At 49.5% G+C, this 25,527-nt stretch overlaps 1 protein-coding gene across 2 annotated transcripts in view; it reads left to right on the top strand.

Annotated features, from left to right (window-relative positions):
* The window catches only part of Bicra (BRD4 interacting chromatin remodeling complex associated protein), a 71,594-nt gene that overhangs the window by 32,869 nt on the left and 13,198 nt on the right, over positions 1-25,527 (top strand). Inside the window, exons 2-8 of one of the 2 annotated variants that reach the window (XM_042055503.1) lie at positions 13,900-14,000; positions 16,244-16,289; positions 16,397-16,439; positions 18,186-18,286; positions 19,305-19,370; positions 22,101-24,044; positions 24,397-24,573. In XM_042055503.1, the coding sequence (XP_041911437.1) occupies positions 18,248-18,286; positions 19,305-19,370; positions 22,101-24,044; positions 24,397-24,573 (2,226 nt within the window). In that variant the 5' untranslated portion in view covers positions 13,900-14,000; positions 16,244-16,289; positions 16,397-16,439; positions 18,186-18,247. Of the gene's footprint in view, positions 1-13,899; positions 14,001-16,243; positions 16,290-16,372; positions 16,440-18,185; positions 18,287-19,304; positions 19,371-22,100; positions 24,045-24,396; positions 24,574-25,527 lie in introns of both variants that reach the window. The other variant, XM_038338874.1, reaches the window with a different exon arrangement.

Raw genomic sequence — 25,527 nt, 5'->3', positions numbered from 1 at the left:
GATGCTTTTTGGATGAGTGGTAGACATGGAGTCCCTGTTTGATGGTGTTGCCCCCTAGTGGGAATTTTTGCACATTTTTCATTTTTCAGTCGACTTTGTTCTTGAGGTTAAGAGTCACAGGTTGACCCGAAAGTTGCTCTGTAGCGGATGATGACCGTGAACTTCTTGATGCTTCTGCTCCCACCTTCTGAGTGCTGGGATTTCCCCAGCCTAGTGATGGCAGATGGGAAGCCCTGTTGCGAATGTTGGTCTCTGAAGCTGTTTATTGTCCAGGGTCACAAGAAGGGACACCTGCGAAGCGACCAACCCGGCAGGCTCCTTTGGACACGCACTGTCTTTGTGTTGACCTGGTTCCTTGTTGCTTGGGTCTCTCAATTGTTCTGGCTGGTTCTGCCGATCCGCCTTCACCTTTGTTGATGGATCTGAAGCCTGGTATCATTGTCTCTGTGTGTCTCTGATCCCCCAAGTAGCCTCTGGGTGTGATCCACTCTGTGACCTTTGACCTTCTTTCCATTAATAGTTGGCAAGTCCTTGCTGGGTCCCCTGGGCCTCCTGTCTGAATGCCCCATACTCCATCTTGGTCATTCTGTTCAGCATCATCTCTGGTCACACTGAGCATAGTCCTCCATCATCCGGTCAGTGTTTACACAAAGTGCCCAAACAAGAATATTGTCCAGCAGTTCCTCCCGGGGGAAGCAGGCAGGAGCTCAGATCAGTCATGTTTATGGCATGTCAGCCGCTCTTTGGAACAAAGCAGATCGGGAGGAGGGAGGCTCTCTGGCAAGAAGAAGGCTTCCAGCTAGATGTGGTCCATTTGAGCCACTGACCTGGTGACAGCTGGGAAAGGGAGGAAGGACCAAAGCAAGAACAGTAGTGCAAAGGTCCTAAGGCAGACTCCTGGCAAATAAGTGGTAAACCTAATGAGCCAGTGTGACTGGTGGGGGGATGGAAGACTGGTTGCTAGGTAAGAAGGTGAGGGTTTATGCCAGATGAGGCGAGGAATCAAGGAAGAGTGCTGGCTCTCAGCCAATCTAGTCCTACCTGTGCCTTGGGTGTGACCATGAGCTAGCAGAGGACAGTGGCTTCAGTCCTGAAGCTGTGGGGCACAGGCACCTGAGCCCTGAGGACAGCTCATTGCACAGGGAAGCAGCCAGCTAGAGTCCACTGGCAACAGGGTTCTTTCTGTAGACTCAGGGGCCCGTTGGCTTGCTTTTGCTGTTTTCTGTGCTTGAGATAAAACCCAGGGCCCTGAACATGCTGGGCAACTACTATGCTACTGAGTCTTTCCCGGCCCTCTCCCCGTGCTCCTCACAGGCGGGAGTCTAGGCAGGAGCTCTATCACTGAGCCATACTCCCAGCCTTTGGTTTTTCAGAATGAGGCTTTCCTTATGTAAACCCAAGCTGGCCTTGAACTCCCCATCCTCCTGCTCAGCCTCCCAAGTTCTGAGGCTACAAGCCTGAGCCACACTTGCCACTCCTCCCTCCCTCCTCCCCCCCCCCCCCCGTGTCTGTCTGTCTGTCTCTGTATAGTTCTGGATGTCTTGGAATTCTCTGTGTAGACTAGGCTGGCCTCGAACTCACAGAGATCCGCCTGCCTCTGCTTCCCGAGTCCTGGGATTAAAGGGGTGCGCCACCACTGCATGGGTCGTGTATTATTTTTCTTATTCCTGGATATCATCTAGGACACCACATATATTTATTTAGTCACCAATTCCCCATCCTTTCTTGTTGTGTTCTTGATTCACCCAGTCCCGATATTTGATGACTCTAGTGACTTTAAGGACCATCCCTTGGGGATTTTGTAGAATGGGCCCTGTGGGAATATCTGGTGTTTTCTTCTCACTAGATGGAGTGACTTATGGGTTTGGAAAGACAGAGGCACAGGCCAAGGGCCCATTCATTACATCATACCAAAGGTATGTGGTCTAGCGCCTGGGGATGTTATTCAGCTGCAAGAGTGGTGACTATCTAGCGTGCGGAAGACCCTGAGTTCAATTTCTAGCTTTCACAAAGCAAAGGATCTATTTTTGGTTGTGTATGTGTGCGTACGTGCAGTCAAGCATGTATGTGTTTGTGTTTGCGTGTATGATGTGTTCATGTGTAACTCTGTGGGGTCCATTGTTGCCTTCCACCCTCCCATCCAGGGATCAAAGTCAGATATCAGGCTTTTGTGGCAAGTATCTACCTAGCCATCTTGATGGCCCTAATTCTTTGATTTCTTTGTGAACACAGTAGCGAACCTTGTGTTATTTTTTTAATTGGATTTTAAAAAAAATTGTTTGTTTTTATTTTAAGTATGAGTGTTTTGCCTGTGTATATGTATGTGCACTATGTGCATGCCTGGTGCTCACGGAGGTTAGAATAGGGTATCATATTCCCTGGAACTGGAGTTATGGGTGGTTGTGAGATGCCGTATGGGTGCTATGCTAAACCTGGATCCTCTGATAGAGCAGCCAGTGCTCTTAACTGCTGAGCCATCCGGCCCCATATTGACTTTAAATTAACTGAAGAGTGTACAAAACGAGTCCAACAATGACATTGAATACATGTCCTTGTACCTTCCCTTACCCTTCCCCCTTCCGTGCTCCTATCCTTCCTTCCCAACCTCCCTGCTTCATTTCACAAATAATTAAATCGAGGTTCTGTGTACGAAAGACTACGTGCAGTATTTTCTTTCTGCCCACATTGCTTCCCCCTCCTTTGCTTCTTCTCTTTAAACCAGCCCTTCCCTTCTGATTCCTTTTTGAGGCTTTAATTAAAGTTGACAAGTATGACACAGAAATCACCAGAACGGAAGCATTCAAAACCAGGACTGGGCCAGACTGGGGTCTGACCCCCAGGAACTCATGGAAGAGTTTCATCCCTGGGTCTTAAGATAATGGAATTAGAGGATAGAAGCTTAATCCAGCTGTTTAGAGGTGATTAGATGAGATCAGGACCCAGGCATGAGCCCTCTCCCTACAGCGTGTGCTGTGGCTGCATAAAGAAACAGAAACTGGGCTTGGTGGCTGCAGTCTCTGCACTCGGCAGAAGCCTGGAAGCCCAGAGTTCAAGACCAGCTGGAGCTACCTGAGACCCTGACTCTGGGAGGGGGTGGGGCAGGGATGTAGCTCAATTGGTAGAGTATTTGCCTAGTGTGCACAACTCTCTCCGAAACTATGTTCCTTTGTGTTATAGCTCCAACAATGCTCTGAGCTAAATCAGTCTATATTCTCTAAAGTAACCCACCTCAAGTATTTCATTATGGTAACAAGAACCAGACTAATACATCAGATATAGCAAGCATCATTTTCTTTTTTTTAAAATTTATGGTTTATTTAACTTTTATTTTATGTGCATTGGTGTGAAGGTGTCAGATCCCCTGGAACTGGATTTTCAGACAGTTGTGAGCTGCCATTTGGGTGCTGGGAATTGAACCTGGGTCCTCGGGAAGAACAGTCAGTGCTCTTAACCACTGAGCCATCTCTCCAGCCCCAAGCATCATTTTCTTTACCATGAGCAATGGTGCCTTTCTTTCCTATCCACTGGCCACATTCTGTGGGGCATTAATTCATATGTTTATTATGTACTTAAACGAATTTCTTCTACATTTGAAATTTGGGGATGAAGAAAAACTGGAAGTCTTATCAATGAAAGGGAACACAGAGCCTAGGTCATGAGCCTGGTAGGTACCCATGCCCACTGTGGGGTCTAAGTGACTTCTGGGCAGATCAGTGAGTACTGGCAACTTTGAATAAATGAAGGGAAGGACAGAAAATGAATAGATTGCCTGGGCCTAGGGGCTATGGCTCTGAGGTAGAAAACACCTACTTAGAATCCCCAGTGAGGGGCTGGGGGCGTGGCTCAGTGGTAGAGCCCCTGCCTGAGATACCCAAGGCTCTGGCTCCATCTTCAGTACAGCATTGATAATAATCATCTTTGCGGTGGCTAGTATGCTTACATGACCACGAAATTTGAATAGGGTAGTGTTCAACACCCTCTCCCACCCCAGCGGATCCAGATGTTTGAGTGTTTTTTAAACGTCAAAAGAAGCTTGAGTCTTTTTTCCTTGTCCCTGGTCACTTCTCAGCTCCCTGAGTAGTTAATCAGTGTGTGGAATGGCCTGCCCTTCTTTCCCACAGCTCTTTACACATACAAGGCTGTTCAAAGTATGTATTCTTTTACCTCCTTTACCCCAATTTTTAAGATTTATTTTTACTGTTAATTATATGTACGCGTGTGTCTGTGGTGGAAGTGTGCTCATGGGTGTGGGTGCCAGGGTGGCCAGGAGGGCATGTCGTGTCTGCAGGTGCTCTAATTATACAGGAAGTTGTGAGCGCTGGATATGAATGCTGGGAAGTGAGCGGGGTGTTCTGTAAGCTCATCAGGCGCTGTCAACTGTGAACCATCGTAGTGCCCGTCCGTCACACCTTAAAAACAACAGCAAAAAGTTTAAAATCACATTCATTTGTTGTGTAAGTGTAGAGATGTGGGGTACCAAATGGACTGCAGAGCTCAGCTGGCTGGAATCCACCAAGGGGTCACGGGGAAGGCACTTGTTGCCAGGCCTGATGACCTGAACTTAACCCCTGTCGCCCACAGAGTGGAAGGAAGAGGTGACTCCTGCACATAGTTATCTGACCTCCACATGTGGCACAGATGTACCCTCGTCACTAAAATAAAAGTTGCCTTCACGCATTCTCAGAGGAGTGAACTACAGCCGCAGTTGCGTTGAGAGCATTCTTTCTTTTTTAAAGATTTATTATTATTTTTTTTTATGTATACAGTGTTCTGCCTGCATGCCGGAAAAGGGCACCAGATCTTATTATAGATGGTTGTGAGCCACCATGTGGTTGCTGGGAATTGAACTCAGGACCTCTGGAAGAGCAGCCAGTGCTCTTAACCTCTGAACCATCTCTCTAGCCTGAGAACATTTTTATTACCCAGAAGACACCACGGCTGTGAGCTAACAGTAGGGTTTCTGGCTACTAGTAACCCGTTTCTGTGTTTGGACCCAGCTGACCTGGACACTTCATCCCAGCGCCTTGACCCGGTAGCCTTTGGGTTTGACTTCCACTTCCTGTTTTCTGGTCCCTGTGCCATCACATTCTGGACCGTTTGCTTCTTATGGCTGCATGCCCCCTTTATATGGATCTCCTTCGGAGCTGAGCCATCTGCCGATTGATTAGTTGGGGATTGTTTCCACCTATGACTCTGATGAACCGGGCATGTGTACGTGTTTTTGTGTGGACCTAGGTTTCTCTTTTTGAGACAGTGGCTTGCTGTGTAGCTCAGGCTTGTTTCAGACTCACTTCATAGATCAAGTTAGCCTCGAATATGTGATTCTTCTGCCTCAGCCTCCAAGGTAGCTTGATTTAGAGTACAGGTCTATGCCACCATACCCGGATGCAGAAGGCATTTTTCCAAACTAGCCATGTTTGGTTCAGTATTTGAGCAAGGAATGCATAGCCTTTTAAAGCATCGCTTGGTGAATGTTGCCAATATTATCCAAATAAGCATCACGAAGGCTGGAATCAGAGCAGCTGAAGCATTTTAGAAGGCTCCTTGAGGTCCCCTGATGGTCCATCTACCCTCCTCTTCCTTAAGACTTGCAAGCCTCAGGATTTTCCCCCAGTTCTAGAAATTGTCAGAGCTCAGCATTGAGCGTCATGTCTGATCATGCTTTCTTTGTGCCAGTTTATGTTAGGGCCTCCCGTGTTGCTTCTTGTGCAGAAATGCATTCCTTCATTGCCAGAACAACACCTCATCCTGTGCCTGAGTTTGGTGCTAGGACAGATGATAGGCAGTTTTTTTAGGTTGAGGCTTTTTTGTTTACTGGCTAAGCTGGGGATCAAGCCCAGGGTATTATGTGTGTTAGGCAGGGGCTCTACCACTGAGCCACACCCCCAAACCCTCACTGGGGGATTCTAGGCAGGCCCCGATAGATTCATTTTGTATGAATTAGGAAAAAACTACTTTTTGCTGGTGATTGCCGTCATGTCCAAGCACTGACTTATAAACTGTGTGCAGTCAAGAACATGTGCATCTGTATACAAGGGAACATATCTAGTCCAAATTTGACGTGTGTTACATATGCAGTATGAATTTACACAACATGATTTTCTGTGACTACTCCAAGAAATACAATTACTGGAGGCTTGAAACAGAAGTAAAGCTGGGTATGGTGGCACAAACCTGTGATCTAGCACTTTGGAGAGGAAAGCAGCAGGGTCAGAAGTTTGGGGACATTCTTGGCTAACTAGCAAGCTGGAGGTCAGCCTGTGTGAGACTAAAGGACTGAAACAAACCAAGCCCAGTACCCAGCTCCTGGGGTATGCTGTCTCTAGATAGTTGAGGAAGCAAATGACAGTGGCCAAAGACACACCTAGGCCACCTCCACTGCCTGAGGCTTGGGACAAGGTAGCCTTGATGGCATGAGGAAGGGACTGTGGAGGTGCTTGTGTTCGTGGAGCCCTGCACTGGTGTCTGAATGAAGGTAGCTGTGTGTGTTATTTACTGCTGTGTCTCAGTGCCCAGCAAGGGTAAGGATTGTAAGAAAGGCCAAGTCACTCTGATGGCCTCTGTCTTCTAGTTGATGGGTAAAGATGAGGACTTTAATTAGCAACAGGTGGCTAGGTTTGGAGGCTCACCCATAATCTTAACACTTGAGAGAGGTTATAGCACGAATTCTAATTAGTCTGAATTATAAAAACCAGTGATCAGATATTGAGGGTGAAAGCTGAAAGATCAGAAAAACATAGTAGCCACTAGTCCGTCCGTCCTGCCCCCCCTCCCCCCAAGACAGGGTTTCTCTGTGTAACAGCCATAGCTGTCCTGGAATTAGCTCTTGTAGACCAGGCTGGCCTTGAACTCACAGAGATCCACCTGCCTCTGCCTCCCGAATGCTGGGATTAAAGGTGTGTGTGTTTGCGCGCAACCACTCTCTGGCTTCCATGGCTAACTAGTGTGGCAAGCTCTATACTCTGATCTTCAGGCAAGCTTTGTTTGTTAAAGCACAAATAAAACTTCACCACAAGAGTTGAGGCAGGAAGATCATGGACTACAAAATGAAGCCCTGTCTCTACAGATAAATAATTAAGTAGATGTTTGGAGGCGGCGGGCGGCCCTTGAGGAATTACTAAACACAGTGTTCTTTTCGTCAATTACATTTTAAAATGTATTATTTGTGGGGAGGGTGGGAGAATGTCATAGTACATGTGTGACAGCCAGAAGGCAGCTCCTTTCACCATATATGTTCTGAGGATCACATGGGTCATCAGGCTTTCCAGCAGGCCCCTTCACATCCTGAGCCATCTCGCCAGCCCTAAACCCATTCTTTCTCCTTACTGCAGATCTTTAGATGGGTTTTTCAGCCTTTGCTGAATGACAGAAGAGTTGCCACAGCTCAGCTCCAGCTCCATCCAAGCCAGAAAGCAAGTTCCTTTGTTTACTAGAAGAACTTGTTCTGTGACTTCCACTGTCTTATAGAAGTCACGCTGTACACTTTAGTGTTTATTGTGTGGTGCCATGGCGATCATAGCTTCAGGGGAAGCTGAGAGTGATCCTAAGGAGATAGGACGCCCCCAGCTTATGCCTCAGTGTGACCTAGAGTGCACATACAGATACATGTGACCAAATGTGCTTTCGGGTTCTCCTTTCTTCTGTACTGGTTTTATTACAGTTTGTGGGGTTTTTCCCCCTGAAGAGGGGAGTCTTCTCTCTCTCTTTCTTTCTTTCTTTCTTTCTTTCTTTCTTTCTTTCTTTCTTTCTTTCTTTCTTTCTTTCTTTTCTGACTGGGAAGAGTTGGAACAAGCTCTACTTATGTAGCTCAGGCTGACCTCCTCAAACCAGTAATTCGCCTGCCTCAGCCCCCAGCATGTTGGGATGACAGGTGCACCACGCCCAGTTTATTTGGTTGTTTTAAACCTGCCCTTGGCCCAGGCCTGCTGCTCTGGTTTCCCAAGCCTCAGAGGTGTGACTATGGCTTGACTGTCGCCTCAGAAAGGTCTTTGTTTATGGAGCTGGCTGGCAGGCCATCCACCGAGAGTGAGAAAGCAAGCGGAGGAAGTGAGGAATGAGGGGTGGCGGGGTGCTGGTGATGGTAAGGAGCAGGTGTGTTGGGAATGTAAGGCTCACTAACATCATTCTGGAAATGAACAGTAGTCTTTCTCTGGATTCCTTTGGATTCCGGATCCTGCTAGCAGGCTGGCTCCCCTGCAGCTACCAATGACGATGCAAAGCTCTGGTTGCATTCCGATTGGGGGAGGGATCCTCAGGGCCTTTTGGAAGGACACCCTGTTACTGCTCTTCTCCAAGACTGCTTGTAGTTGGCAAGCCTTGTGGGGAAGCATCAGGGCTTCAGAGTCATGGGGTCTGGGTTCAAGTTTAGGTCCCACAGTGTCCTCACTTTACTGGAAAACATGACTCAGTGTTGTTCCTCCATCACTGTCATCATTTTAGTTGTACATTTTATATGTATGAGTGTTTTGCCTGCACGTATGTCTGTGCACCACATGCATGCAATGCCTATGGAAGCCAGAAGAGAGCTGACAGGTGGCTGTCAGCTGTAATGTGGATGCTGGGAATTGAACCTTGGTCTTTTGGAAGAGCAGTCGGTGCTCTTAACCACTGAGCCATTTCTCCAGCCTCACTTTGATTTATTTTGTATATTACAGTTGCAGAGGGATTAAATGGATTTCCAAGCTCTGCGATGGTGATTTTACTTGTTGAGCCTCCTTGCTGGCCCCTGGTGTTGTTTTTTTTCTGAAGCTGGCATTTTTTCGGTCTAGGGTGACCTTGACCTCACTATGTGTCAGAGGATGAACTTGAAATTCTGATCTCCTTGCCTCCCAAGTGCTGGGATTCCAGGCACAAGCCACCATGCCCAGCTCCTCTTTCTAAACTCAAGGTCTGTCTATGACAGTGGTTCTCAATTTCCTAATGCTGTGACCCTTTAATACGGTTCCTCATTTGGTTTTTACCCCCCAGCTGTAAAATTAGTTTCATTGCTACTTTATAACTGTCATTTTGCTACTGTTAGGAATCGTGATGTAAATATTTTTGGAGATAAGTAAGGGTTTGCTAAAGGGATCGTGACCCAGAGGTCGAGAAACGCTGATCTGAAATGTTCCGTCGTGCAGATACACACGACAGTTTACTTGCCCATCCACGGCTATCTTCCTCTGAGCTGTTGTGGGAAACCCTGTAGTGGTCTCTGGTGTATAAATCCCTCTTCAGGTCGTTCGATTTCTTTGCACACATACCCAGAAGTAAGCTTCTTACAGTGCTTGGTGCTAGTGCTATTTTTAATGTTCTGAGGAACTGCCAAACACTGTCCACAGCAGCCAGCAGGGTTGTGCTCCTGCCAGCAATGAGCAAGGGCTCCGGTTTCCCACAGCCCTGCCAGCACTTGCTACTTCCCAGTTTCTTCACGGTAGTCACTCTTAGGGGTGTGGGACCTTGTCTGCTCAGAGTGCATTTCCCCTGATGATGAGTCACACTGGGCATCCTTTTGTGTGCTGTTGGATGTTTGTGTGTTTTCTCTGGAGCTCAAATTCAGGATCCTTGTGCATGCTAGGCCTAGGCTCTGACCCTGAGCCACGCCCTCAGCTCCTCACGGGGGGTGGGGGGAGATTCTAGGCCGGGGCTCTGACCCTGAGCCACGCCCCAGCCTCTCATGGGGAGGGAGGGTTCTAGGCCGGGGCTCTACCACTGAGCCACACTCCAGCCCCTCACTAGGGAACCATCTCTCTCCTCTTCTCATTATGTGTGTATCACTCTCCTGCTCACTCTGACTCACTCTGTATGTTTGGAGACTAGAGAACCCCAGAGATCCTCTGTTTCCTCCTCCCCAGTGCTGAGATTACAAATGTGTGCTACCACACCCAGATTTTTTGGGATTTATTTATTTATTATATGTATAGTGTTCTGCCTGCATGTATGCCTGCACACCAGAAGAGGGCACCAGATCTCATTACAGATGGTTGTGAGCCACCATGTGGTTGCTGGGGATTGAACTCAGGTCCCTCTAGAAGAACAACTAGTGCTCTTAGCCGCTGAGCCATCCCTCCAGCCCCATGGATTTTTATGAGATTTTTATGTGGGGTAGGTGCTAGTGATCAAATTCAGGGCCTCCAGCATGCATGCAGAGCACCACTTTCTTGACTGAGCCATTTCTTTGTTTTTTTTTTCTCTCTCTTTTTTTTTTTTTAACATGACCACTGCAAAGCTTGGTATGATAGCACACACCTTTAATCCCAACACTCCAGAGGCAAAGGCAGGTGAGTCTCTGTGAGTTTCAGGATAGCCAGAGAGCTACATAGTGAGACCCTGTATCAAATAAAAGAAACAAGAAAATCAAGATGAAACAAAACCAAAAAAACATGACTACTGCAAAGGAAACCCAACAATATTGAGCATTCAGCAGTTAGACATGAAATGTGGCTGGTCTTGGAGGCAGCATGATCATTGGGACCCGAGAAAGGGGGGGGCAGCCTGGGGAACATAGCAAGGCCATGCGCACCATGGTACGTTCTTGTAATCGCAGCATTTAGGAGGCGGAGGCAGAGGACTGCCAGTAGTTCGAGGCCCCTATAGTTCAAGTAGTGATACCACTTCTCAAAATCAAAACCAGGCCTGGTGTGGTGGTGCATACCTTTAATGCCAGCACTCAAAAGTCAGAACAAGGCAGAGGCAGGTGGATCTTTGTGAGTTGGAGGCCCCATGGTCTACATAGTGAACTTTAGGACAACCGGGTGGGCTGGGGGGTAACAAAATGACATCATGTCTCAGGATTAAAAAAAACAAAAAAAACAAAAAAAAAAAACGCCTGACCATGGTGGTACACACCTTCAATGGAGCACTCAGGAGGCAGAGGCAGGAAGATTTCTGGAGTTCGAGGCTAGCTTTGTCTACAGGGTGAGTTCCAGGACAGCCAAGGCTACACAGAGAAACCCTGTTTTGAAAAACAAAACAACATATATAGAAACAAACAGAAAACAAAGGTGGCAAAATGGCTCAGCTTACAAAGGTACTTGCCGCCAAGACTGGTGACCTGCGTTTGATTCCTGGGAACAATATGGTAGAAGGAGAGAAGTCTTACCTCCACACATGCTGTGAACACACACACACATGTGTGTGTGTGTGTGTGTGCGCACACGCGTGCACACCAATCAAATAAGTATAATTACAACAAAACAAACTGTTTCCACAGAGTACTTAGGGCTTCCCCTCAGCTCCCCCTGGACTCCCATTTGGGGACAGTTGTGTGCACAGCTTGAGCCAAGCCAGAAACCAGGGGCAGGGTTGTAGGGGCAGTGATGGTGAAGCCACCGTGGGAGCTTGCAGCTGCAGGCAGCACACCGGGAACCCAGGAGGAGAGGACCTGGGCCTCAGGGTCTTGGACAGGTGCTGTGTAATCTTCCACATTTCTCATCTCAAGCAGGTGAGCGTGAACTCACATTCCTGCCGCTGTAGTTCCAGTCTCAGAAGGCCCAGAGTGCTTTCACCCAGCTCAGCCATCTTACCACTATGGCTTTGTTTCTTTTTTTTTTTTTTTTATGTATACAATATTCTGTCTGTCTGTATGCCTGCAGGCCAGAAGAGGGCACCAGACCCCATTACAGATGGTTGTGAGCCACCATGTGGTTGCTGGGAATTGAACTCAGGACCTTTGGAAGAGCAGGCAATGCTCTTAACCTCTGAGCCATCTCTCCAGCCCCTGGCTTTGTTTCTTGAGACAGAGTCTTGCTTGGTTGCCCAGGTTGGCCTCAAACTCACTATCCTCCTGTCTCTGCATTCCAGGAGATGAGATCGCAGGTGTGGGCCACTGCGTCTGTCTGTGTGGCTGGACCTTTTATTTTCTGATGATTTCCTGGTGTGAAGTGTCCCCTGGATACTAGTGCAGTTTGTCATTTGTAAGCCAAAGAAACTGTATAGTGTTTTCTGGAGAGAGTCCATGTGTGAGGTGAGCTCCATTAGTGGTGACCTCAGTAAGGGACATCCAAGATAATATATCTTGGCAAGAAATCAAGGCCAAGGCCATGAGGGGCAGTATTGACACACACCTTTAATCTCTGCACTCAGGATGGGACACAGAGGCAGGCAGATCTCTGTGAGTTCGAGGCCAGCCTGGTCTACAGAATGTAGACAGCCAGGGCTACACAAAGAAACCTTCCTCCCCCCCAAAAAAAAGAGAGAAAAAGAAACCATGGTGTGGAAAGTCCTTCTGTATATGTGTTGCTTTTATTGGTTCATGAATAAAGAAGCTGCTTGGGCAAAATAGAGCAAGGCAGGAATTCTAAGCAGAGATAGAGGAGAAAAGAAGGCTGAGTCAGGGCAATGTCATGTAGCTGCCGAGGGAGACAGACACCCTGAAACCTTACCAGTAAACCACGAGCCTCATGGTAAAATACAAAATAATAGAAATGGGTTGATTTAAGATGTAAGAGTTAGTTAATAAGAAGCCTGAGCTAATAGGCCAAGCAGTGTTATAATTATTACAGTTTCTGTGTGATTATTTCGGGTCTGGGCAGCCAGGAACAAACAAGCAGCCTCACCCTACAAAACCAAAGCTGTGTGTTGAGTGGCTGATGGACCACAGACCTACAGGAACCAGACTCTTTATCCTCCAGGACACAGATGTGATGTTTCAATGAGTATTGTGGCTACTTAATACAATACACCTGTTTCAAATAATAAGAACTGGTCATAGGGCCAGATGCAGTGGTACATACCTTTAACTTCCATACTTGGGAGACATAGACAAGACCTCTGTGAGTTCTAGGCCAACTAGGGTTACATAGTGAGAGCCTATACTTCCCTCATCACCTACCCAACTCCCCCAAAGGAATTGACTCTAGAAGGCAGGGGTTTGACAACTCAATGGTAGAGTCCCTGCCTAGAATCCCCCAGTGAGGGGCTGGGGTGTGGCTCAGTGGTAGAGCCTCGGCCTAGAATCCCCCAGTGAGGGGCTGGGGTGTGGTTCAGTGGTAAAGTGATCATGTACTTCAAATACAATTATTTGGGTTCAGTCGCTTGTAGAAAAAATAATAAAGAGGGCTAAGGAGATGGCTCAGAGGTTAAGAGCACTGGCTGCTCTTCCAGAGGTCCTGAGTTCAGTTCCCAGCAACCACATGGTGGTTCACAACTATCCACAATGATATATCGTACACTCTTCTGGCCTGCAGGTGTACATGCATACAGACAACTGTATACATAATAAATAAATCTTTTTAAAAAATAATAATAAAGAGTCAGGATTGGGTATTTTATTTTAAACTGAAGTATCAGTAAATAGTTTGGTATAGTATATGCTATGGTGTATATATATACGTACTATAGATCATGTTCTATAGTATATAGTGTATAAGATTGCTTTGTGTAACTTTAAACTTGTGGCTTTCCCTCTTTGTCTCTTCTGTATCTTTTCCCTGATCTGTTTTTTGTTTGTTTGTTTGTTTTTTGTTTTTGTTTTTCAAGACAGGGTTTCTCTGTAGCTTTGGAACCTGTCCTGGAACTCACTCTGTAGACCAGGCTGGCCTCAAACTCACAGCGATCTGCCTGCCTCTGCCTCCTGAGTGTTGGGATTAAAGGCATGCCCGACCCTCTGCTCCCTTTTTAAAATTTGATAGCAGGGCTATAATCCTGGTGCTGGAGGCTGAGGTGGGGGATCTTGAGTTCCCAGTTCCACCTGGGCTGTTGGGTAGTCTTTGTGGGAAGGAAGTTACTGATGGTTCTTAGATGTGATTCCGTTTGGTAGCAGTGTTTGTTTCCTTCTCTGTGAATATTTGAGACGAATCTTGCCCAGGCTTTCCTGTAACTCTCCATCCTCCTGCCTCTTCCTCCCACAGCCCACCTCTGTCCCTCGTCTTCTGCTGCTCGTGGCCTTCTTCCCTCACAGCTTCTCTTTTCTTTCCACAGCTGGCTCCACAAAGGACACTGTCAAAGTCCCCAGCCAGGGGCCCTGCGTAGACCTGGAGTGGCCACCCCATCCTTCCCTTCATGATTCGTTCATAGCACAGGTAATCAGGGAAGACCCTTGGAGGAGCAGTTGTTCTGGGAACTTGTGGGACCCATTGGCCTCTGACTTGCAGAGCTTGGTTTAGTGACTTCCTTCAGTTCCTCCTCTCTAGCCTGCATCCCCATGTACAGCTGTAGGAAGGGTATTCCTAAAGCTTCACTTTTTCCTCTATGTTCTGTACTGAGACAATGTCAGCATAACTTAGTGTTAGAGCCCCTGCCTAGAAACCCCCAGTGAGGAGCTGGGGTGTGGCTCAGTGTTAGAGCCCCTGTCTAGAGTCCCCCAGTGAGGGGCTAGGGGTCTGGCTCTGTGGTAGAGCCCCTGCAAGGCTGCCATGCTACCCTGTAACAACCACATAATGGCAAAGAAAGGAAAGGCCAGAAAGATACTTTATTTAGTAAAGCAGTTCCCTTTGTCCTCAGCTATAAGGTCCCACAACTTGGGGACTGTGGTCCTCTCATTGTGTCCAGTTCATGTTATTGGAACAGAAGGACTGGCGGGCCAGTAGAAAAATGCACTGGAAGGAGGGAAAGATGTGTGGGTGTGTTTGCTCAGATGGGTCTAAGGGTGAGTGTATGGGAGGTTAAAAAGATAGTGGGGATGGAGGCCGCTTAGATGATCAGTGGATGTGTAGTCAGAAAAGGATAGCAGATGAATGGGCATTTGGAAGAATGGGGGAGAGAGATGGTGGCAGAAGCTTAGAAAGCCAGATGCAGACTGGAGAGAGAGAGAAATCAGTTGGTAAAGTACTTGCAAGGTCCTGAATTTGATTCCTAGAACCCATGTAAAGAACAGGGCATGGAATCCCAGCACTGGGGAAGTGGACACCACCGGATACCTGGGGTTCCCTAGCTGGCCAGCCTGTAGCCTAATTGGTGAGCTCCAGGCCAATGAGAGACCCTGTCTCAAAAAGGCGGACAGTGTGGAATGGTAACTGAGAGGAGGGCCCTTTGGGGGAATGTTTACAGGGCTAAGGGGATGTTGGGTGTTCTGAGAAAATGGGTGGCTGATTGGAAGACAGGAATGCTGTGTGGTGGGGAAATGCAGACAGTATCTGTTCCTTTTGGGGTGCAGTGGGTGAAGCAGCCTCTTCCTCCTCCCCCTGGGGGCTGACCACGCTAAACTTTGTCATGGGCTGCAACAGTGCTAGCCAGCGGTGAGCGCCAGATGGCTCAAGACAAACGTTAGCCGTCCGCATCCTCATCATTCAGCTGTGGGGGCAGCCCTACACTGCACCCTCTCCGGCCCAGCCTATGACACCCCCACTCCCTTTCTGCTGCCTCAGTTCCCCACCTCCATGTGTCACCCCTGTCACCTACCCTTAGCTTAAAACCCACACTGCATAGGTCTTCAGGGCTCACCCAGGACACAGAGTGTGACGCCTTCCTGTCACCTCCACCTTGCTTTCCCTTCCTCATTCTATCACCTTGATGCTAGCACAGACCCCTGCCATCTTCTGGGCCACAGACTGTTGAGAAAAAAGGACGGTGGGGTGTGAAGTACATAGGCCCAGGGGCCTACGAGCTGGCCAGCTCAAACTGAAGTCTGTCTGGTGTGAGCCAGTCATCCTGTGATGGGATCTAAGAAGATTCTTGGAGATCAGTTCAGGTTATTTTGTTTTTGAGACAGGGTCTCACCCTTGCAGGCCTGGCTGGTCTTGGACTCACAGACATCCTCCCGCCTGCTGGGATCAAGGGCGTGGGCCACCTTTACACCCAGCAAGTTTGGGGTTTTGACTCTGAACTGTACTTGACTCTGTGACTCTTGAAGGTTATAAAGTAGAATGGCAGATTTGATCTGCGCCCTGGAGGTTGGAACAGTCGTGTTCCCTGCGGTTCGCGCATGCGCGGCCCACACACTGGAAAGATGGGGGGTAGCCATTTGGGGGCCTCCAACTCCTTATCACTAAAGTGGGGGTACCATGGTTTGCTAGACCTATCCGTAGCGCTTAATATAAGGCCTGTGCACCATCAGAGATCTTAGTCCTGACTGATGCCCTGTCAGATGTGGGGGCGTGTTGGGCCTGAGGACCAGAGGATAGGGACCCTGCCCCATCCCTGGTCAGAATTTCTGTTTGGGAGGGTGCTGGGAGGTGGTTCTTCTGCCCCTCCATCCAGCTCTGTGCACTCTGGGAACGGTTGCTCTGACCCTCCCCTCCAGGTGCCCCCCCTAAAGGGGCAGCTGGGCAGACTGCCTCAATCTAATCATGTCTCCCTCACCCTCTTCCCACACCTGCCCATCTAGTGGAAATGGATGATGAGGATGGGAGATGCTTACTAGACGTGATTTGGTGAGTAACGGGCTCCTCCCCTCCCCCCACACTCGTCTTCCACCCCTCTCCCCTCCCTCCATTCCTCAGCCTAGCTCCTTAAGGTCTCTTTTCCCTCTCTCTTGCAGTGACCCTCAGGCCCTCAATGACTTCTTGCATGGATCCGAAAAGGTAAGTACCAGAGGCAGGGAAGGGCAATCCCTGAGCATGGGGACTGGAGGATCGGAAGGGAGAGCCAGGTTCCCTAAGACAGTAGACATTCTCTGAGGGGTTTTTTTGGTGCAAAACAGATCCAGTCCCAGTTCTCTTGAATAAGTCAGTCACCAAAAAGAAAGTAATGCAAACTATTTCAACACATATTTTAATATGGAAACAATGCTGTATTGAATATGCTTATTTAATTAAAATATGCTATATTAAAAAAAAAACAAAGCAAAAGGTCGGGTACACACCTTTAATCCCAGGACTTCAGAGGCAGAGGCAGGCAGATCTCTAAGTTAAAGGCTAGCCTGGTCTACATAGTAGAGCTCCAGGACAGCCAGGGCTACACAGAGACACCCTGTCTTTAAGTAAATAAACAGATAGATAAGTAAATAAGTAAAAGTAAATAGAAGTTATTCACTATTCACTAGTAAAGGTTTTCTTTAAAAATATCAGACATGAAATGACTAGAAAGAGAGATGGCTCTATGGATAAGATGCCACACGTAAGCATGAAAACCTGAGTTTGAATCCCTGGTACCCACATTAGAAACCAGGCATGGCCATGTGCACATCTAACTCTATTTCTTTGAGGAGAGGGGAGAGATGGGGCTTGCGGGGGCTTGCTGGGGCTTGCTGATCACTAGCTTAGCTCCAGATTCAGCGAGAGGCCCTGTCTGAGGGGAATAGGGCAGAGTGGTGAAGAGCAGGACATCTGGCTGTGTGTGTACAACACACATACACATGCAAATATTAAAGACATTAAAGAAAAACAGCCCTAGATTGGAGGAATGGCTCAGCAGTGAAGAACGCTGGCTGCTGGGTAGTGGTAGCCTACACCTTTAATCTCATCAGTACTCAGGAGGCAGAAGCAGGCGGATCTCTAAGTTTGAGGCCAGCCTGGCTTATAGACCAAGTTCCAGAACAGCCATAACCACACAGAGAGACTCTGTCTAAATAAAACAAACAAACAAACAAAGCATGCTAGCTGCTCTTCCAGAGGACCCAGATTCAATTCCAAGCACCTACATGGCAGCTCACAATTGTCTGTAACTCCGGTCCCAGGAGTTCCAACACATTCCTCTGGCCTCGAGAGGTACCAGACATACATGTGATGTACAGACATACATGCAGGCAAAAACCCATACATATAAAATGACTTTTTCTTTTTTTAAAAATGAAAGAAAGCAAAGGCCTCCTCTAGCTGGTGTAGTCAGAGGGCCACTTTCAGGAGGTGACATTACAGGGGACTGCAGTGCTGTAGCGCGAGTGAAATCAAGAGAGGTGGTAAATTCGAGGGAACAGGGTTAGACTAAGGCAGAACTAACTGCAGGATAGTACTGAGTGAGTTAGACTTTGGTTAGGTGACTTTTATTTTTATTTGATTTATTGATTGATTAATTGATTTTGAGGCGGGGTCTTTGTGTAGTCCTGGCTGCCTAGAACTTAATATGTAGGTCAGGCTGGCCTTGAGCTCACAGAGATCCACTTGCCTCTGCTTCCTCAGTGTTGGGATTAAAGTCATGCACCACGACACAAAACAGATTTATTTATTCTAAACTTGACAGCAGTTCTTGGGGACTCAAATTTGATTCAGAGATAGGCACTATCTGGGAAAATGTGGCAGTTTGGGGACCTGGGTGGAACCGTGATTTTTTTTTTCTACAGTGATATGAGAGGTTACCCCCATACGGCTACTTAGTACGTATTTGTTAAGCTTTTGCAGATTTGCCACATTAGAAATCTGGGTCAGATCCCCCTGAGGTCATAGCAGCCTATATGGAACAGGAGCTACAAGCATCTAACGGCTTGTCTAAGGTCAGCCGATATACCTATCCTGACTCTCTCCTGTGGCCACTGCCAAGGGCCCTATGTCCCTTTCCCATGGGTCTCTCTCACACTATTCAAATGTCCTCGGGCTCTGGCAGCTGACTTCCCTTGTCACAGGCAGCCCATGATAGAGAGCCAGGAGGAAGCCTTAATACCTTTTATGACCTAATCTCCTGAGCCACACAGACTGGAGCTGCTAAGAGCTGAGGATGTGTCTCAGGTGGTAGGGTACTTGCCTGGCTTATATAAGAAGCTCTGAGCTCAGTCCCCAGCACCACATAAAATGAGGCATGGTAGGATACACCTGTAACTACAGCCCTGCGCAGGTAGAGACAAGAGATTGGAAGTTCAAGGCCAGTTTTAACTACCAGCAAGTTTGAGGTCATTGTGGACTATATGAGAATCTGCCTTGAGGAAGGAAGGAGCCACTCATTCTAGTGTGCGCTCTGATGAGAGAAACAAACACTCCCTCTTAAAGGAGAGACACTGAAGTGCTGAGCCCTCAAGAGAGCAGTGAGATAGTAGCCCAGACGATAGTAGAGGGCGGCCAGGCATGGCAGTGCGTGCCGTAAACCCCAGCACTCAGGAGGGCAGATGGATCTCTCTTACCTATGCTAGGCTCAGTTCAGCTGCAAAGATGCCCCAGGACTGTTAGATACGATGTTAGGGAGAAGGGAGGAGTTTAGTGAAAATCGTGGGGCAGGTGCCATGAGCAGGTGGCATTGCCACAGCTCCTGAAGGAAGTGCTACCAGGAGGACTGTGAGTTCCACGCAGGAGCACAGCTTGGGTGCAAACCAAGAGGGCAAAGTCCCAAGATCAAGGCAGGCGCTTCAGGTGGGTGGAGTCTTAGAGGCCAGGCTGGGGAAGCGCCTCGGGTGATAAGTGTGTGGCTAGCCCACACCCCCCACCTCCTCCTTTTTACCTCAAACCCAAATTGATTTCAGCTCTAGAGCCTTGTCCTGCCTTGTTCACATTTGACCTTGGGTTGGGGGGATCTCATTGCAGCTGGATAGCGATGACCTCCTGGATGCCCCCGTGGAGGCCCAAAGTGCCTTCTATGAAGGTCCTGGGGTAAGTGGTTGGCGAGTGGTGGTCTCCCACGCTGCTGGAGCAGGAGGGAGTTGCAGAGGCTGGGCATGCCCTGGTTGTGTTTGCTTGGGGGAAGGGGGTGTTCAGGAACCAAGCTGTCCCACAACCCTGGCCATAGAGAGGGGCAGAGGCCAGTCTGGTGTGTATTTGGTAGATACCATATAACTCTGGGAAAGGTTCCTCCCCTACGTAATTCTGAAAGTGAAGATAGGGGAGTACGGAGCATTGAGCCTGTCCTGTGTGCTTGTCTATGCCAGCCCTTAATTGCTTCTGTGTGTGTGCGCCTGGAGTTCACATGTTTACACATGAGGCCAGCCTCGAGTACTGTCACTTGTCAAGGCTGGGTGGCCAGCCAGTTCTGAAGTCCCCCTGTCTGTATCTCTCTCCATTATGGGGATTTCTGGTGCCTCTGATTTGTTAAAATTATTTTATGATTTTTATGTGTGAACATTTTGCCTGCATGATTGTACATCATGTATGCACAGTGCATGTGGAGTCTAGAAGAGGGTGTTGTTGGATCTCCTAGGACTTCAGGTACAGATGACCATAAGCCACCCTGTGGGTGCTGGGGATTGAACCCTAGTCCTCTCCAAGAGCAGCCAGTGCTCTTAAATGCTCAGCCATCTTTCCATCTCCACTGACATTTTTTTATATGGGTTCTGGGGATCAAACTCAGATCATCACTTATGAGGCAAGCCGTTTCCAGACTGAGCCATCTCCCCCAGTACCTCTTTCCCTTTTCTCCTATGCCCTGTAGACCAGGCTAGCCTTGAACTCACAAAGATCTGCCTGTCTGTTTCCTGGGTGTTGAGATTAAAGGCATGCGCCATCACCACCCTGCCCAGACCTTTATTGAAATTTAGGTATTTTGGTTTTCTGAGACAAGGTCTCATGTGGTCCCAAACAGTCAGAAACTCACCAGGTAGCTGAGGATGACCTTCAACTTCTAATCCTTCTGCCTCCACCCTCAGTTGTTGGGATCGTGGTCGTGCACCACCACACCAAGTCTGTGCTGGGAACCGAACCCAGGTTCATGGTCTCTAGGCAGGACCCTACCAGCTGAGCCACATGCCTAGCCCAGCTCTGAATCTTCCATATAGTCAAAATCTGAGGAGGTGACATAAAACCTCGAACCTGTGTATTTATATGGCCCTCTGGACCGTAAACCTCTGAGCTTGTTTGCCACTGGTTGCAATCAGTGAGTGTGGCACCAGCCTCGTCCCCCCCGCCCCAACCCGGCAGCATTCGTGTGCTGTGGTGTGTCTTTCCTCCAACCCCGCTGCCTCATATTGAACTTTGGAGCCAAACGAGTTTTGTCTGTGTCATATATGATGTCACATGCGTGCCTTCCTATGGCAGCTCTTGAGGTGCAGCTGGGTCATTATGCAATGTATTGCCCAGAACTCCTGGTAAAGTTTGCTCTTATAAAAGTTAAAACAAGGACAAAAACCAGGTAGATGTGGTAGTACTTGCACTCGGGAGATTAGAAGCAATAGGATCTAGAATTCAAAGTCCTCCATGGGGTCTAGAGAAACGCTCAGTGGTTGAGAGCACTGGCTGCTCTTGCAGAAGAGTGGGGTTTGGTTCCCAGCACCCACATGGTGGCTCACAACTGTCTGTAACTCCTGTTTCAGGGAGTTCGACTTTCTTCTGGCCTTTATAGAAACCATGCACATATGTGTTGTACAAACATATGCATAGGCACACATGTACATATAGAATAATTAAAAAAATAATCTTTAGCTGTAAAGCAAGTACAAGGCCAGTCTGGGTAACATAATGAGTTATTACCTATCCTGGGCAAACAAAGGTCATCCTGGGTTATATAGCAAGTTCCAAGACAGCCAGAACTACACAGAGAGACCCTGTCTCAATCTTCCCCTCCCAATAAAGGGAAAAAAATTATTAAATACTCTTGGTTTGTAGGGAGTATTGGAACTACAAATAAATATTGTGGGTCTCTGTGACTATAATTTCATTCATTCGTTCATTTATTTATTTATTTATTTTACTTATTTTGTGTGCACCTGTGTGCGTGCATATGCACATGTGTGCATGTGAATTTACCATAGCATATGTGTGGAGGTCAGGGGACACCTCTCAGGAGTTGGTTCTCTCCTGCCCCCTTGTGGGATCCAGGGTTTGATCTCAGGTTGTCAAGGCTACATTCCATTGCCTGTATCCGCAGAGCCGTCTTATCTTCCCGACTATTAAAAAAAAAAATGCAGGCAGTTCTCTGTGAGTTCATAGTGAGTTCCAGGTCAGCCAGGGTTACATAATGAGACTCTTTAAAAAAAAAGCATATTTTTTTTACTTATTAATATGGTGTGTTTGTGTGTGTGGCCCTTGTGAGTGGTGATACACGGCTGCATGGCTTACACGTGGAGGTCTAAGGACAGTTTTAAGGACTCATCTGCCTCTTTCCACACTGGGATCTGGGGCTGGAACTCGGGTTTGAGAGATGAGTGCTCTTACCCACTGAGCAATCTTTCTCACGTCCATCCCCAGTATTCTTATTACCTTCTGCTGGTAGGTGCAGATGGAGAAACTGGGGTCAGATTAAGCAAGGTGCCGTCAAGTCCACCAGTCCAAGCTAGGGCTTGAGCTGCATCCAGCCACTTTCAGATAGAAAATTGCTAAATTGTAGTGGCCTTTGACACCAAGTGTCCCTTTGTTGACCTTGGCTCTTCCCTTCTCTTGTCTGCCCTCCAGCTCCATGTGCAGGAAGCTTCCGGCAACCACCTAAACCCAGAGCCCAGCCAGCCTGCCCCCAGCGTGGACCTGGACTTCCTGGAAGATGATATCTTGGGCTCCCCTGCAGCAGGAGGAGGTGGAGGGGGCGGTGGGGGCCCAGAACAGCCCTGTGACATTCTCCAGCAGAGTCTTCAGGAGGCCAACATCACAGAACAGACCCTGGAGGCTGAGGCTGAACTGGACCTGGGCCCCTTCCAGCTGCCCACCCTACAGCCCGCCGACAATGGGACTGGTGCTACAGGGGCTCCAGGAGCCACTGCGGTGACTGCAGGAGCCCAGGCTCTCTTCCAAGGCAGTGCAGATCTGCTGGGCCTGCAAGCTCCACCCACTGTACTGACCCACCAGGCCCTGGTGCCACCCCAGGATGTGGTCAATAAGGCCCTAAGCGTTCAACCCTTCCTGCAGCCTGTGGGCCTAGGCAACGTGACCCTTCAGCCCATTCCAGGCCTCCAGGGCCTTCCCAATGGCAGCCCTGGGGGTGCCACAGCAGCCACCTTGGGTCTGGCACCTATTCAAGTGGTGGGCCAGCCTGTCATGGCCCTTAACCCACCCACTTCCCAGCTCTTGGCAAAACAGGTACCTGTCAGTGGCTACTTGGCCTCGGCAGCCGGGCCCTCAGAGCCAGTGACGCTGGCGTCTGCCGGCGTGTCCCCCCAAGGGGCTGGCCTAGTAATCCAGAAAAATCTCCCAGCTGCAGTGACCACCACTCTTAATGGGAACTCAGTGTTTGCTGGGACAGGTGCCGCCACTGCAGCAGCCAGTGGGGCACCCTCGGGACAGCCGCTGGCGGTGGCCTCAGGCCTTGGCACGTCACCGCTGGTACAAGCACCCAATGTGATTTTACACAGAACCCCCACGCCCATCCAGCCCAAGCCTGCGGGGGTACTGCCCCCCAAACTCTACCAGCTGACACCCAAGCCCTTCACCCCCACGGGGGCAACCCTCACCATCCAGGGCGAACCAGGTACCCTGCCACAGCAACCTAAGGCCCCCCAGAACCTGACTTTCATGGCCACAGGCAAAGCTGGCCAGAATGTGGTGCTGTCCAGCTTCCCCGCACCAGCCTTGCAGGCGAATGTATTCAAGCAACCACCAGTCACCACCACAGGGACAGCCCCACCACAGCCCCCCGGAACCCTCAGCAAGCCCATGAGCGTCCACCTCCTCAATCAAGGCAGCAGTATCGTGATCCCAGCCCAGCACATGCTTCCTGGCCAGAACCAGTTCCTGCTGCCAGGCACCCCAGCTGTTCAGCTTCCCCAGTCACTCTCTGCCCTGCCTGCCAATGTGGGTGGCCAGATCCTCACGGCCGCGGCACCCCATGGAGGTGGACAGCTCATTGCCAACCCAATCCTCACCAACCAGAACCTGGCAGGCCCACTGAGTCTAGGCCCTGTGCTGGCACCCCACTCTGCGGCACACAGCGCCGCGCACATCCTCTCTGCAGCCCCCATCCAAGTGGGCCAGCCCGCCCTCTTCCAGATGCCCGTGTCTCTGGCCACTGGCAGCCTGCCCACCCAGAGCCAGCCTGCCCCCACTGGCTCCACGGCCACCACCGTCCTCCAGGGTGTCACCTTGCCCCCCAGTGCTGTGGCCATGCTCAACACCCCTGATGGGCTGGTGCAGCCCACCACCCCAGCTGCTACCACTGGGGAGGCCACGCCTGTTCTGGCAGTTCAGCCTGCCACCCAGGTGCCCCCTGCTGTCACCACATCACTGCCCCTGGGTCTCCAACAGCCACCGGCACAGCAGCCTCCACAGGCCCCTACTCCACAGGCGGCCACCCAGCCTCAGGCCACCTCTCCTCAGGCCAGCCCAGAGAAGATAGTCCTGGGACAGCCACCCCCTGCGGCCACAACGGCCATTCTCACTCAGGATTCCCTCCAGATGTTCCTGCCCCAGGTATGGGGGAGCATTGAGGAGGGGGAAGGAGTTGGGTGGCAAGTAGCTGAGCTGAGGTGGCTAGTGGGGGCTCTCAGGGTTGTCCGCAGGTTTGTAGGTTGTCTTGTCTGACAGACGAGAGATGGGATTGACAGACCGACTGGGGATCTCAGTAAGGGAGTATGGGTGGATGAAATGATGGACAGGCAGACAGACGGAACACACGGGACAGTGGCCAGAGGTTCTGGGGTCTGCCTGCCCTGCGCCTCTTGTCTACAGTTCCTCATGAGATTGAGTGGGGGTGGCAGGCTCAGATGGAAGCCCATGGCCTCTGCGGGGGGCCTTCTGATCCTGTGTGGGTGGCCCCTTGCAGGAGAGGAGCCAGCAGCCCCTCTCTACAGAGGGTCCTCACCTCTCCGTGCCTGCCTCGGTCATAGTCAGCGCCCCGCCTCCTGCCCAAGACCCAGCCCTGGCCACACCCGTGACCAAAGGAGCTGGCCTCGGCGCTCAGACCCCCGACAGCCAGGCTTCCCCATCTCCGGCTCCCCAGGTAGATGCACCCTGGCAGCCTGGTGTCCCCTACACAGCTCCCCGCTCTGCCCTGCCTGCCTCTGTCCTGCTGCCTTGGAAATCACGCTCTCCTTTGTTCTTCACTCATGTTCCCTGAATGTCTCCTGGCCATTGTGCACATCTGAGACCAGGGCCAGCGCAGGGAGAGTCCGGCTTTAGATGGGGACACAAGTCACAGAGAGTTGGGAAGTGACCTCTTCCTGTATTGGGTAACACAGCTCCTTTACAGGTCAAAACATACTAAAGTCAGACATGATGACCCCTTTCTGTAACCAGTGCTCAGGAGGTGGAAACGGGAAGGTCAGATAATACATAGGGAGCTTGTGACTAGCCTGGGCTATATGAGACCCTGTCTCCTTAGCCTCTCCTAGACAGGGTTCTTGAATTTCCTTTCGGTGTGGATGTGAGCATAGCCACACATGAACACTCTTGTCTTCCAGTTTTATAAAAGCAGCAGTGTGCTGTGCCTAGGTTCACACTTCTACCAATTGTTAAACTTGACTTTGGTGGCTGTGTAGTAGACTGTTTCTTTAGCTACTCCTTGTCGTTGGGCTTCTAAGTCACTCCTGGCTTTGACTTGTTATGAACAAGGCCACAGACAATGGCTTCATGTGGGTGGCATTTTGCAGGATGAATTGTTTTGTAATCTGGGTTTGAACTGAGCTTGATGTGTGCTAGGCAGGCATTCTTCCACTGAGCCACACCCCAGCCCCTCACTGGGGGATTCTAGGCCGGGGCTCTACCACTGAGACATGCCACTGACCCCTCATTGGTGGGCTCTGCATCTGCTACTAAGATACATCACAAGCTCTTTGAACATTTTGAGAGAGTCTTGCTAAGTTGTCCGGTTTAAGCCTGAAGTCACTGGGCATCCAAGTCTATTCTGCCACGCGTAACCTAAAATAAGTCTTTACACTGGGTTTCCTGGGCTTTA

Source organism: Arvicola amphibius, chromosome 8, assembly GCF_903992535.2.
Source record: "Arvicola amphibius chromosome 8, mArvAmp1.2, whole genome shotgun sequence".
NCBI lineage: Eukaryota > Metazoa > Chordata > Mammalia > Rodentia > Cricetidae > Arvicola > Arvicola amphibius.
The sequence above is the reverse complement of the archived record's forward strand: the minus strand, read 5'-3'. Positions and strand labels throughout refer to the sequence as shown.